The sequence below is a fragment of the Pseudopipra pipra genome, chromosome 7 (assembly GCF_036250125.1).
Source record: "Pseudopipra pipra isolate bDixPip1 chromosome 7, bDixPip1.hap1, whole genome shotgun sequence".
NCBI lineage: Eukaryota > Metazoa > Chordata > Aves > Passeriformes > Pipridae > Pseudopipra > Pseudopipra pipra.
In genome coordinates, this window is record NC_087555.1 from 1495559 (window position 1) to 1510724 (window position 15166).

At 39.9% G+C, this 15166-nt stretch overlaps 1 protein-coding gene across 1 annotated transcript in view; it reads right to left on the reverse strand.

Annotated features, from left to right (window-relative positions):
- Positions 1-15166, reverse strand: part of ITGAV (integrin subunit alpha V) — a 44588-nt gene that overhangs the window by 15600 nt on the left and 13822 nt on the right. The window contains exons 3-18 of the mRNA XM_064660171.1: positions 13802-13888; positions 13206-13320; positions 11928-11989; positions 10341-10386; positions 8614-8739; positions 7883-7927; positions 7684-7727; positions 7540-7596; positions 7092-7144; positions 6505-6707; positions 4255-4446; positions 4089-4134; positions 3408-3509; positions 3102-3160; positions 1970-2124; positions 529-666 (exon numbers count right to left, since the gene is read on the reverse strand). Coding sequence (XP_064516241.1) covers positions 529-666; positions 1970-2124; positions 3102-3160; positions 3408-3509; positions 4089-4134; positions 4255-4446; positions 6505-6707; positions 7092-7144; positions 7540-7596; positions 7684-7727; positions 7883-7927; positions 8614-8739; positions 10341-10386; positions 11928-11989; positions 13206-13320; positions 13802-13888 — 1530 coding nt within the window. The remainder of the gene's footprint in view (positions 1-528; positions 667-1969; positions 2125-3101; positions 3161-3407; positions 3510-4088; positions 4135-4254; positions 4447-6504; positions 6708-7091; positions 7145-7539; positions 7597-7683; positions 7728-7882; positions 7928-8613; positions 8740-10340; positions 10387-11927; positions 11990-13205; positions 13321-13801; positions 13889-15166) is intronic.

Below are 15166 nucleotides of genomic sequence, written 5' to 3' on the forward strand. Positions count from 1 at the left end.
CTGCAATTCTAGGACTAGTGTCTACACCTTAACCATCTTTCCATACTTTGAATAATCTGTTCATATTGGAGTTGCTCCTCCACTATCCTCTTTACAATCAAGTGAAAAAAATTTGTGTAAAGGGCAGAAGTAGAAAAAACTATGTTTATTACCTTAAGAGAACTAGAGGGATAAACAGAATGTACACAGAGCAGCACAGTACGAGCAACGGATGAAACACTCCAAGCCTTCAAGATTAACACTTTCAGTACTACTCTAACTGCTGTTCTCCAGGAAACTGTTAAATAGGATGTGTGAAAAGGAAGTCCAGTGCTAACAGAAATTTGATACAGAGAGAGATGAAAAAAAACTGGAAAAAAAAATTAAAAGAGAGCAGACCAAATTTACAATAACCATCAATATTTCCGTAATCCAAAGACCAAAGCCTAGATGTATATTTAGATATCTTAATATTTTCAGAAGTCCTAAGGTAAATATGAGTTTTGAAGGCTGAGTTCTGTCACCACAGGCTGTGTGAGCAATATATACCTGTCTGCTCATATTAGCAGGGGTGAACTGGTTGAGGATAGGGTGCAATCCTGTTGCATCTGCAGCTGTTCTGTAATCCAGACGATATTCCATGAAGATAGTGATGGGAGTTAGCTTGTCTCTAAATTCAGATTCATCCTGAGGAAAAGCAATTAAACAGAACAGTTAAAATGTAGTAGGAATGAGGAGGCCAAAACAACACGAAAACTTTTGAGCTCTTTCCAAACTAGAAAAATCTCCTGTCAGGAAACCTGCAGCAACATTCCTGTTTAACAAATGGAAAACTGGAGCATACAGGAATATTCAGTCACAGAACTCTAATAGCAAGGAAACCAGGGGCTACAACAATTCCACACTTTCTTATCAGGCAAAATTCCATTGGCTTCCAAGATCCTCACCTTTGGACTTAGGATTTTTTTTCTATCCTAAAATCATTGCTTTGTGCTCTGGAGCTGCTGACTTTCATCTTGATAATTTCAAATCATCCTGTTTGTCAAATGTTGATCCTGCCTTTCAGATTAGATACAAACCAGCTCTTAGCTTTATGTTAGATCAGTGTAAACTCTGCTTCATTTCTGAGACCAGTGGAAATTACTGACTGTAGAACAGCTCATTTCAGGATCTTACCTCAGAACACATCTCCTGTGGGCAGAAACCCATTGATTACGTACAGTCTTCAACTGGTTTTGCATCCCATTTAAGGTAACTTCATGGAGGTCATGTATCTTTACTTTCTTTATGAAAATTTCAGGTGGAAATGTGTTAAAGCTTTACTGACACTGAGATCTGAGAGGCCTAATTCTGTGTACATCCCACACACAAGGCAGGTGAAAGAAAGGTTTTACCTATCCTCCATGAATCCTTAATGATTCCTAGTATTTTTATTGGGTTATTAGGGCTTTTTTGAGAGGAAAGTATGTAATGTTTATGTTTGATTTATAGGGACTCAGAGATAAATCTCAGCTGCATATAACTTACATAGCTACACACAGTGTTTCTTCTATTGGGTTACACTTTTTAATTGTGTTAGTATCTGTGCACATTTGTGGGGACTAAAACAGAAAGACTGAGAAAAAGCAAGCTTAATATTTTAACTTTCTCTGTCTCCTCTGTTATTTGCTGGTCTTGGCTTTTTAGTTGCAGATCCATATTTTTCTTTATTTTTTTACCTCCAAAGTAGATGGACAACCTTTGGTTATCGAGTTTCATATTCCTTGGAAATCACAATTAATTTGGTGCCCAGATGATTCATTCAAGAAGTTTGCTAACATAATTCTGAATTAAAATTCCAATCCATTTAGGGACCAGGACCTCAGTCCCAGTAATATCAAGTTTCTCCAGCTTTTTTTTTTTTTTTTTTTTTAACAACTGACACAAGGAACTTGTAATAAACAGGGCATCAAAAACAATTTGCCTAAAAAAACCACAAATGGCTACTTACCCTCAAGAAGGCATCAAGTTCTTCACAGTTCATTTTGCCCCCCTTTGTAATAGTCATGTTTTTAGAGTGGCTGGGCTGTTTGCTGTGGAGAAAGAGAGCTCTCCTTATAGCTCCTTTCTGTTTAAGTTTATCCAACAGCAGCTCCACTTGGAAATCTGTCCAAGGCAAAGCGTTTGGGTTAGGCATGTTTCATTCCATTAAACACAGTGCAGATTCCCATCAGGAATGGAGCTGAACACTGACTTCAGCTACAATGACAACCCAGTACTTGCCACTTTTAAAACTTCAAGTTCTTCCAGTGCAAAATCTGTTACTACATTAGTTCTCAAGCACTGTTGTTGTCCTCTGTTTTTTCCTTAAAATCTAGAAACATGGAAGAGCACTGACACATTTATAATTTATAATTGCTATAGAAATGCAAGAACAAAAGTCAAATCTTTCCCCCCCAGAAATCTTTAAAGCATATAGCAATTACATATCTAAACTCTACTGCTAATCTAATTACTTCAAATATTTGATACAGATAATGAAATTCAAAATATGAGCTTTCTCAGATCACAGCACCTCTATACATGCCATAGAGAAAACAAGAAAAAGCTTTTAGAATCAGTAGACAAAACCTGATTGCAGCAGGCTGCCTGCCACTCTACAAAATCTCATGGAGACCACTAAAAAAACCTGTTGGAAACAGTCTTTTCCTGATTCTGATCCAGACAATCTGATGAGAACAAGCCAGTGAAATCAATCTGAAGGTTATGATTTCAACAGAGATGGGAGAAGACCCCTGTGGCTTGTCTGTATCTCCCAGGCCTAACAACACCTGAATATTCTTGTCTAAAACTCCCCTCAGTGAGAGTTACTCTACAATCTGTAAAATACAAAGGGCTTTCCAACACTAGTTAACCCCATGGTTGAACATATGCTTAAAGTATGACCAAATGCCACCAACTTCTACACAACCACAGCCAAAAATCCCTGCTGAAGACAGTCACAGAGATGTACTCCTACCAAGGGGTAGGAGTGTGCTGGAAAGGGCAGCCAATTGTTTCAATAATGAAAATAACAGTGACCTGTGCTCCTGCCTGCTAACAGTACACAAAGGCTTTAAAGTTTTGAAACAAGCAGAACTTACTGAGTGAGTTGGGGAGCTTTCCTTTGCCATCCGCTTTCAAGCAGAACTTTACTTTGAAGCTGTTTTGGAGGAAAAGAAAACACTTATTTCACACACTTTTTCTCCCGTTTTCTTCTAAAATTCTTCACTGTTTATTTCTGTTCAAAGGTTATTTCATATTGTCTGTTCTTTCAGCAAAAAAATCCGTGTCTGTCTTTTTCCTTATTAGCTGACTGGACTTCCTGAATCCTTTAAAACTGGAACCTTACAATAATAAAACACAAGAAAGTCCCTCCCCTCAAAGGAAAACATAGACACCCTGCTTACCAAGAAACTTTTACATCTCCCAGTGAACAGGCTTTGTTTTCTGGGTTTAGAATGGTTGGATTGACTTCCAGAGCAGCATTTACTCTAATAACTGGTCTAGCCCTGCAAAGAAAACATCCTCTTGGAACAGCATTCAACACCACATTAGACAATACCCTCCCCATCCAATTGTGAAATATATACAAACACACAATATTTAGTGAAACCGCAAGAAAAACAAATAATCACTGAGCAGAGGAGGGAAAAGTGGGAAGCTTTTCTCTGCCCTTTCATTCCCATCAGTCAGAACACGGACAACTGTGTAAAGAGGAAGTCCAATCTCTTTCTAGCACTAACAAAAATGTCCCAAAATGAGCAAATTTGGATGAGAACATTGGGATTTCAGTGTAATAATTAGCAGCACCCTGTATGTGTCAGAATCTAGGGAACTGTCACTCAGAAAGCCTCGAAGGCAGCTCATTTATATTTCCTCTTGACTATATTGATAATGATGAATTCTAGAGAGCAGACTGTAGGTACACTCAGTGAAAACAGCAGTATAACCTTTTTTTCACCTCCAGCGTTTTGGCATGGAGTGGGGCAGCAGAATTTCAGACTGAGCCTGCCTTCTTTTTTAGCTCAAGAACCCCCCTGAGCTTTGCCTCTGCTTGCACTTGGGTAGAGGCACGGCGGGGTCCTCACCTGTACAGAACAGCTGTGTCAACACCAAAGGCTCCCACAATCAAGTCTAGGAAGAAAGGAGACACATTATTACACCTTACAATTTATTTTTTTAAAATCTGCTGTTTGTCAGAGGCAGGTCTGCTCCTTGGGTTGAGTGATTTGCAAGGCATTTGGAGCAAAGCACCTGGATATCCATTTTTGTCCACGTCCGTGGCTCCTTTCAGCGAGTACCCAAAGCTGGGGGGCATCGTGCGAGCGGCCCACTGCCCTTCCAGAATCTGGGATGGCACTGCATTCAAACCACTTGCTCTTCCATTGTAGATGTAGACAAGTCCTCTCTTGTCCTCTCCACCGTACGGTGCAGCCACTGCAATATCTGAAAACCAAGAGAAGAACCATCAGCGTCTCCAGGCTCAGAGCAGGGGAATATATTTCTGCTCACATCAGTCAATCCTTTCTGACTTTACAGTTTCAGGGTGTGTCAGGAGGGAGGAAATGCAACCAGCCTTTAAAACCCTCATCAACAACCTGTGTTTGTTTATTTTTTTAACTGGATGCTGTTTTTTTCTAGAGAGTATAAATGTTTAACAAGAACCCTTCGCAGACTTGAAGGGAGGGGAAGGAGGGAAAGAAGGGAAAGAAATAGTTCTGCACCTCAGTAACTGACTTGCAGCCAAATCTTATGGATTTGAGATGTTTGTGAGATTACTAAAACAACCAGACTGAGTAATTGTTGGTGCCAAACCACAAAACTAAGTGGGGCTATCTTCCCATTTCGTTAACACACTCAAGTTCCTCCAAAGGGTGTGACATTTTAATAATTCTGGAAAATTCAAATCATCCTAAACCAATGGTAAATATGAAATTCCAGTCTATCCTGATCATGGCTCGGCAATATGTTTTATGGAGAACTCCCAGTTAGTGCAATTATTCTATCTGTTAAAGCTTAATAAATTTAAGAGTACTCATTTTCCATGACTAATAAACAGTAATAAACAAAATGTTAATTAGACTGTAAGGACAGCTTTAGAAGTGCAAATATGATGTACATTCAGCAATCAAAAGTCAAAGACCAAACATGAAACACTATGCAGAGTAATTTCATTTTTCCTTCCTCTTTACCTAAATTTGAGAAAGTCTGATGAAGAGAGTAAGGACTCAACATTTAGTGTTTTGTACTTATATTTACAAACTTTATGACACCAGTAAAAATTCCAATCTTGCACCATACTGTGATGGAAAGTATTTTAATTAACACTCCCAAAGTGAGGCAGAGCAGTAAACAAAACAAACAGACTAAATAACAGCAAAGTAATTAAAAAGAGGCAGGTTTTGCTATGATTTTCTAGCCTACAGTTTATTTCAGATTGAAGTGTGATGGAAACATTTTCATCAGGGCACTAGAGTTTTGGTTATCAGCTGTAACCTTTCCACTGTCTTCTGTAAACAGTTGCAGTGATATCACATCTTCACACTGATTCTGCATATTATTAGCAAGTAAAAAGGTCCCTTCCAACTCAAACTATTCTATGACATTATGATTTCATAGAAAATAAATTAAGAGCCACCTGAGGATTTGAAATATTGGCCTATTGTAATTTTTGATCTTTCAGAAAATACTTATCTTGCAAGCAGAATGAAAAGAATGAGCATTTTTGGTGAAACTCAAATTCCTACAACTCTTAAGGCAACACTGGAGTATGATGTGTGTAACAAAGTGTTCTCCCTGGGACTCCTGGAAGTCTCCATCCCAAAACTACATGATTCTTGCCTGATTCACTGCTCTGAATTCCTAAGTGAAAGTAGCAAGTTCCTAAAGTAACAAGAAGCACAGGCAATGAGTTTGAGAGTCCTCAGCTTCAGCTGTGTCAGACTCAGACTTCTCATCCAATTACTTGCTCGAGACACTCAGCTCTTGGGACAGAAATGAAATATTTTCACCAAACCTTTCCATTTTGAAATGGACTTGTCCCAGGAAAATCACTTTTATCAGACCATTTTTAACCAGCTCTCTGAAACAAAACCTTCCTTTCAGTCACCATTGTGTTCCTGCAGGAGAAAGTCAGCTTTAAGCAACAGAAACGGGAAAATTCTACTGCAGATGTCCTAACAAGTCAGAAAGGGGAGAGTTGAGCATTTCATCAAAGCTTCTGTTGTAGTTGTCACTCAGAAGGCAATGAGCTGCCCAGTGTGCCAGCTCAAGTCATCCATGCTGCAGCTGCAGTGGCATAGTCTCTGCTCGATGCCTCCATGGAACTCCTGTTCGCATTCCTGGGAGTAGCACACAAGCATCGAAAGGAGTCTAGACCTCGGGGTCCCACACCCAGCCGTGGCACAACTGCTGAGGGTTTGTGTGCAGAATCCACAGCCAGGGAGGGTGCTGGCTCTGAGCCCCCTACCCAGGGGAACCCCCGAGCAGTCAGGGATGTCCTACCGTTGAAGCCGTCCTGGTCCAGGTCCCCCAGAGGGGCGATGGAGCTGCCGAACCGCGCGAAGATCTCGAAGCCGTTCAGCTTGGAGGTCTGGAACCCTCCAGAGGGTCTCTGGAGGCAAATGGACACTTGGCCGACCTCCTGAAGCTTCCCATCTGAGCCTCGATCCATAAAAAGGGGGGCTCCAATAAACAGATCTGTAAAACTGGGCCAAAGAAGGACAAGGTTCTTCGGTGGCAGCATAAAAACTCATTTTTTTAAGCATCTGATTAACTCAGCACTGAAGTCAATACTAAGATCCAAATTAACTGTCTTTAAATTTCCACTGAAGGCAAATATTTATTGACAGAGTAAGCACAAATATATCAGAATTTAATGCATTTCAAGTATGTGAATGCACGTGTGTTGATATAAACCTGCAATTGTTAAAACAAATGCTGAGCGTTAGTAAGAGTGTTGTGCAGATACGTGCTAAACCAGTAATGAAGACAGAAATCTAGATTGTGGGAAAGACTTTTTAATAAAAGCATCTTTTTTTTTTTCTTTCCAGAAACAATTTGGGTGGCAGTGGTGAGAAGAGGGCACTTACTTGTCCCCGTCGATGTCTGTGGCAGCCACCGAATACCCAAAATAGGCGGCCATCTGAAAAACAAAATTCAAACCAAACTTGTGAGTTGCAGTGATACAAACACAGGTTTACACAAATTTGTATAGAAAATACCTCGGGGAGATGATAACATACACCACAACATTTTTTTGGTCTCCTTTCTCCTTTCTGTTTCTTACTCAGAAAGTAAACAGATCAGTTCCCTTCCCCATTCTCCCCTTTCATGATCCAGTCCTCTCTCCCAACTCTCAAAATAGGCAGCATTTCTTTTATTTAAAAATAAGGTTGGAATTCCTACAGATAATATAAAATTTTGCTTTGGCAATTAAGCCAATAACACAGAGAGTATCATATTATCTAGTCCCCTAAATACTGTCTCAACATAGGAACAGGCTCCAGGTCACCCACTACACTCAGTCAAGCTACACACCTGCTCTCCAGTGAAGTTGTACATGGAAGACATGTTCTTCCCATTGTAAATGGACACCTGCACATGAAGGAACACACATTAGAGCACACCAACAATAGTCACCTTTTGCACTTATTTTAAAGTTGAATGTTTCGAATTTCCTACCATTCCCAGAGTTCTCGCTGCTCTTGGGACTCCCGATACAAAGTCTGGAACATAAAGCAAGACACAGGTAACATTCAGGTCCCAAAGCACAGAGCAGTTCATTCCTAGTGCCTGATGCATTTTCCTGTGCATTGTATCATTTATTTGAAAGATCTGCCCAGCCTATTAATATGATTTTAAGTGAAGCAAGTGGTCTTACCTTCTATGCCATCACCATTGAAGTCTCCGACAGCCACCGAGTAACCTGAGCAGACAAGAGGAGACTTTAAAAACCTCATCAAACCTTTCATCTCTCTTCATACTCTTCACAAGTCTCTGTGCACAGTCCTCCCTTCTTCTTCTTCTTAAAATGCAATGGAATAACTATTGTGTCAAAGCAGCTTAGACTATGAACAGCTCCAGGAATTTGAGATCAGAACGCGAAAATTTTAAAATTATCATCCTGGGAATTGCCCTGGTCTATTCCTTGTTTTTTTCTGAACCTGGTTACACATCTATGAAGCTAAATTATGATGGCCCACTCCTCTATGGGACCCTCTTCATGGTTTTTCTTCCCAAACGTAATTATTTTCCATTTTTATTTTGTTTTGGTAGATTATTTAGAAGTAGCTGCTTTTCAAAAAAACAGATATGTGACTAACTTCTCACATAAAAATCACACCTTGGCCATTCCTGTGTTCAGCCTGAATCAAAGAGCATGAAAAATCACGGAAATATTTCCATTTATTTTGTCATCAAGTGCTTTTTCAGTCAAGCCTGTGGCAAGACAACTAAGGTTCCATCATACATAAATTACTGCATTTTCAGGTATGTTGCTCTTTAGTTTTCTGTCCAGTGCTGAGCTAACGGTGCTGCTATTTAAACTGAAATACGAACAGTGCCAGGGAGTTTTCCAGGTACACCTGGGTGTTCCTGTTTCCCACTACCCACCCAAGTAGCTGTCATCAAAAGCAGCACTGGCAGGTCTGGTTGCCAGCTGGTCATCATACTTGGTGCTGTAGACCTTGGAGTCGTATTTAGCCACAATCTCCGTCACTCGATCAGAAATCAGCTGGCCTAAAGAGAGAGAAGACAGCTTAAAACCACAAACAGAAGGTGTGACCTCAGCCAGTAAAGTTACAGGACTCAAATACAGCATGCTGCCTTCTAAAGCAACAACTCTTCCACAACACTGCAGCAGCACCAGGAGGGGTAAAAGAGGAACTTTGCATCCCACCTCAAAAAAATGTATGCACATATTGACAAAGAAAAGCTCTCACTGAAAATAGAAGCTACTCCTACATATAAGGCAGGACTTAAATGGGAATGCTCAGTTATCATATGCTGATGGCATCACAGAACTGAGTCATTGCTCCCAAACCCCATAACACAAGAGCTTATTTTGGCAGACAGGAGGCCGAGAAGATGACCACAAATGAGGAGAGCACAGTGCATTCCCACATCCTCCAGTCTCACCTCACTAGCCACTAGGTGGTGACTGCAATACGTTCTTAAAGTTCTTTAAGTTCTTTAAAGTTCTTTAAGTTCTGCAATAAGTTTAAAATAAAACTTGAATCATCACAAAAAAATTCTCAGAATAACACTTGCTTCACATACATATTCAAACATATAACGAAGCATAGGGAAAACTATTCCTCCAGCACCTCAGAATGTGGAATAAAAGTTTAGGATGAAAAATCTAGTTTTTAGGAGTACAGTATTGTCTTCTATTCAGAGCCAAGATTGTTCTTTTCTGGAAGCAGTATGAGAGAATAAGGTTGTTTTGGCAGATGAGGGGTCACTTCAGCCAAAAATGAATACAGGGCCATAATCTATATTGTATTGCAGCTGCAGTTTTAGCTTCAATCCTTCCATTCTGTTCAGAATTTAAAGTACAGGACTGGAACAAGCCTCCTGTGCTGCTGCATCTACGTGTAGGCTGGCTTGATACAGAAAGTCTATTAATAAACGTTGGTATTTACATTAAAAGCAGGCAGCAGAGTGTGGCAGCCGTGTCCTGATTGCAGCAGCTCCCTCTTTGGAGTGGAGAGCTGTAGCTAAAGGCTGAATTATCCTGCAAATACTGACCAAGTCCACATTTGGAAAGTGTACAGGTAATGCTCTGTGCAAGAAGGGCAGGGAAAGGCAGAACGTGCCCCGTGGCACAAACCAACTGATAGCAACACAAAACATCTCTGCTATCAGTCCTCTTTGCAGGGGACATTTCCCCTTGAAAATAATGCAGTTCTCGTTGGAGGGGACATTTCCCCTTGTAAATAATGCAGTTCTCGTTGGAGGGGACATTTCTCCTTGAAAATGCACACTTTGTATGTGTATGTCAGAAATTACAAAGCGTGTAGGTTCTGAAGCAAAATATCCTAAAGGAAACTCATCCTGCTGATGGAAACAAATCCTACCTTCCTGGGAAAATGCCTTTAAAATTATCATGGAGTTACATAAAAGACAAAGGACATCTACACAATTATTAGTTCAGATTTAATCTGTGGTTGCCCTGATTATTCAGGAGATATTCTGAAGGATGAAGGAACGTATTTCTGTTAGTTTTCTTACTGGCAAAGACCCTGATAGTGATTGGAAGAGTGTGGATAAAAATGACTAAGAGAACAAAAAGAAAAATTAGAGATCAGCTTCTCTGTGATTTAAATAATATATCTCACCTTGCCAGTAAAAACTTCCAGGTCCTCCAAGCAGCACCCTGTCTCCCTTGGAAGGGAAGGGGAGAAAAAACAAAAAGACAGAAAACAAAAATTAGAAACACATTAAGCACATCTAAAATCAAGAGAACATGTCCTATGTTTATGGGAAGTAATCCCATGCATCTACATCACTGTAGCTTCACTGAACCCCCGTACATTTTATTTTTTGAAGGAGTGATTAATTACAAATGCATCTTGCAAACTGGTAAGATAACAAACTATCTGCCTTCAGTGACTTGTGGTTCTGTTTCATCCATTTAAAATTCTAGGCAGAATTATGCTTTTGTTATGAGAGACCCCTCTTACTACATAAATCTAAGGCAACAAGAATACAGTTAGGAGAAAAATTTAGGACTGCTACATGACAACCATAACATGTTTTTAGATCAGCACCCAAAACTAGTTTCATCTTCTGCCTCTGCCACTTTTCTTAACTTATGATTAGAAAAGTTTAACTCAGAATAGCTGTGACCTAATTCCCCCATTGCATATTCCTTGGCCCAACTGCAATCCACAAGCCATTTTATGAAACTTAACCATGTTAGCTATCCCAGTGTTGGGAACTTGCTCTGTAAGTATTGGATTAGGCCACAGGCTTTGCTGAATAATTAAAGCACTTATTCAGATTTTAATCCTAAAAAGTCTCATATTCACCACTCAGAAAAATCTAGGTCAGAGATTTGGAGACACCTCAGAGCCAGGCTTGCCCACTCAGTGAGGGTTTGGGGTTAGAGCCTGAGGCTGGTTTTAACTGGGGCTGGAGTCTGCACAGCAGCCCTGAGGGGTGTGTGTAAAATAATTCAAACACTTACAGTCCTACCCTGCATTTTGCAGTTTCCTCTGGAGGAAAACCAAGAGTGGTCTTGGGCAAAGAGCGAAGGGACATGACCTAACCATAAAATGTGAATTACCCAAAAAATAGTCACATCACAAGTAGGACTTGCATGGTCTTGACATGTCCAGACTGTGCTAAACAACTTCACTGTACAACATGAAAACCACAGTAAGTTCTCAGATCTGTGCACAGTTTTGTTGTGCTTGGATTTAAGAAGTAATCATGAATTTAAGAACAATAAAAAAGAACTCTAAAAGGCAGGGAGAACACGAAAGGAGAAGAAACTTAAGTGCACTTCTGCTGGCTGATGAGAAAAACAAACACGACCCACAAGAACATTGTTTACCTAACTTCCCTAAGTCATTATTCCTGAAGAAGTAACACTACTGTGCACCAATCCCTTCAAAGCACATGTCTCAAAAATCCTGACTACTGCAGCTCCAGCAGAGCTTCATGGAAGGAAGCTGGAAAAGCAGATTATTTGCTCGGGATGTGATTCCTACAGGAGGTGAAAGCGTGCTGCTGTGAAAACACAGGCAGAAACAGGTTTAGAACAGCTGTTTGAGTGGTTTGAAGCTATTTTTGTTCTCTTTACAAGTTTTGTTTGGTTGTGGGGTTTTTACATTTGGCTTCATAATAGCTGGGCTTGTCAGTGCTCTGCATCAGGGGTGTTTTGTCTGCTGACCCACAGGAATTGAGAAAGAACCACATACCTTTGTAAAGTCAATACTAAATCCACCTTGACAAAATCCTTGCCCATCTGCATCAATAGTTGCTGACAAAAAAAAAAGGATAGAAAAGAAAGAGGAGAAAAATAAATAAGTATTATCAGTACTAGATCAGATGATTCTGTGGATGCTTTTCTTCCTAAGTAATCTTTCTCTCCTGAACTTGAACCTTGGGATACTTTACTCCTAAATCAGTATTTTGTCTTTATCAACAATTCACAACCAAATCCTGTAACAACTTCAGGTCTGGCTACCTGTAACACTAACACGTGTTCTAGCCCGCCACAGTCTAAGTGAACAGCAACTCCATATTCCTTTTCTATTTCATCTCCAAAATTTAGGGGGAAAAATATTTGCAATTTATATTCAGGAAATAAGGTATGTGGAAAACAGGGAACAAGCTTTTCTTTTGGTATGGAATAAAAATCTGAATTGGCTTAAAACAAAAAAGGCATAACTGGCTGAAAAAAATATCTCTCTACTGAGATTCATGTCAGCAAGAATTGTTATGACTGAGTTAATCTTAGGATTATACAGTTCTAGAGTAGAAATGTTGAGACCCCCTTATCTGAAAGTGTGACTAATGAACTAGCATGATTTAGTTTAATATATGCTCATTTAACTTCTTGTTATGTTGGACCACACTGGATTTTATTCCTGTGGTTAAAAAATGACTTTCAGCAAATAAAAAGACAATCCTAGCTTCAACATTCAACTTTTAGGCTTTTGTATTTTAAAAAAGGCTCTAAGCCTCTGAATAATCTACCAACCCAACTAGAAGACATGGATGCAAAGCACTTGGAAAATAAGACTCAAAATGTTCAACAGTTAATATAATTAAAACAATGCATCACTATCTGTGTATGTGTACACACAGTTCAGAAACTACTTGTGCAAAACCTTGTCTTCTAAAATGAGCTTACACTTGAAAGTACTTGAGTGACAATATAATACTCGAGCTTCATAAAATTTTAGGGTTGGTCTCTGAAAAAGCACTTGCTACATAATTTTTCTTGAATGATTACTACAGAACTGGTCCCTTGGAAACCAGAAGTCCTCAATTCCAACGACACTTGGATTTAGGATGTTCCCCCTAGAAAAAAGCACCTTGAACACCAGCTGAAGGAGGATTCAGGTGTCTGGGTCTAGCTTAGGTTTTGTTCTAATTGCTACACGTGGCAATAACTCTAAAACTTAAAAGTGTACATGAAATATGACACGAGAATTCCAAACAGAAAAGCAACACAGGTGCTCTGGGCTTACTTGACCTGCAGGGAGCATATTCCACGAATTTCGACCCAGCAAGCAGGTAACAAGTTCCTACAGGCTCTCTCTCTTGTTTTGTTTCAGTTCTCCAGTGGTACAGTGGGGCACAGGCCTAGGGAAGAACACAGGGCAATGAGGAAACAAACTCCTTTTCCAGATGCAGTGGGGTATATAGAATTCCAATTTTCTATGCACCAGCAACAAAAAAAAAAAATAAAAATTGAGAGATGTATCGTGTGTTATTAGAGGAGATTTATACCTTCAGCACTGGGGCAGCAGTATCACCAGTCTGTACTTTGTAAATAGACAATTTACATCAGGAATTTCAGAAATAATATTTTGTAAAGAGTTCATCGAGAATCTATAACACATTCTAACTTCATCAAATTAACTCTACTACTTTCCTTAAAACAAGACAAAAATGCTACAGCCTTTGTTTATAAAGAGTTAAGCAAAGCCTAGCTAAGAAATCCTGAAAAAAAGACAAGTCGTGCTGATTAGTGTGATTTTGTTTAAATTCTAAGTTATCTTTTCACATTTTTTCCACTACAGTATCTCTGTACTGAGGCACTGAAAGGGCACTGAAAACCCACCAGAATTTTATCATTTTGGGATCTCACAGAGGCTCCAAACCACTGATGAGACTTAAATTCCAGCGGATCATCGGGAGCGAAATCTCTGTTACCTACAAAAAAAAAAAAATAAGAAACATAATTTCACAGGAAACCACACAAAAAAATGGAAAAAAAAAACAAACAAACCAACCAAACAACCAAACCCTAAGTCATTGGTTTTGACACATACAGTGAAAATCAGAAAGCAGTAGCACTGGAGGATATCACCCTTCGATGGAAAGAGGTTTTATCAAGGATTTATCATTCTTTTTTACATCTAGGGCCAAATGCAGCCATTTTTACATGTGAAGCATTAGTGCAAGGCTGGTTTGTTGCAAGAGCAGAAAGTTTAAAGCGTGTTTGAGAGCGACACAGTAAATACCTCATACTTGAGACAACATCTGACTTCCAAGCAGATGACAGCACTGCTCCAGCAGTGCCAAAGCCCAGTCAGGACTAACACTTCTAGAAGAAATATTGCCCCCACGAAATCCTATGAGCTCTGCCTTTGGCTGGAACAGGGACTGAGATTCTTCCCCTATTCTGGTGACAACACCTCGACTCTGGATGTCACTGCAGTGCACAGAGCACAGCAACTTCAATCACCCAGCGTTTCTTGTGTACTTTCATCAGAAAACTGATGGCAGCTTTGCCAGCCTGATGAGAAAATGACTGTAAAACTCTGAAAAACATATCTTAAAAGTCCCCTAAATCACTGGTTTCCAGAGCCTGAAGCTACAGGAACCGATGAGATCAACAGCCATAAGTCACTCCCAGATTGGCAGGGGGAGCCCCAGACCCAAGCCCATGATGAATCAGAGACCTGTGACCACTCGAATCCAAATTTCCTTGCTGGTTTTACACCTTGTAAAGAATGTTTTGTCTCCAGAGATCGTGTTACTTCCTTTAGGAAAATCCCATGAGAAAGACAAAAGAGATTCTAATCCCCCGACTCAGCCAAAACAAGCAAATATCTGGACTATTTTTGCTCTCAGGTTAGAACCAGGCAGAAACCACTGCCAAGGGTGTTGCAACCAGAGAACTATTGTGGGTTTTTTTTCTAATTTCATCAAAGGTGATTTAAAACCCCATTTCCTTCTGTTGCCCTCCCTCCATTCTTATTGGACTGGTGTTAAAGACACAGAGGGTCTGATGGATTAGCACATCTGCACAGATTTCTGCACCTTGAACATTTACACTCTCACCCTTGCACAGACCAAAATGTGGTTTGAAGACTTGCAAGTCACCTTCTCAAGGTACAGGAAACCAAAAGCAGACCAAGATGCTTTCCAAAAAGGGAATTGTCTTCAGCAAACCCAAATCCCGGTGTTTTATCACCCTTTT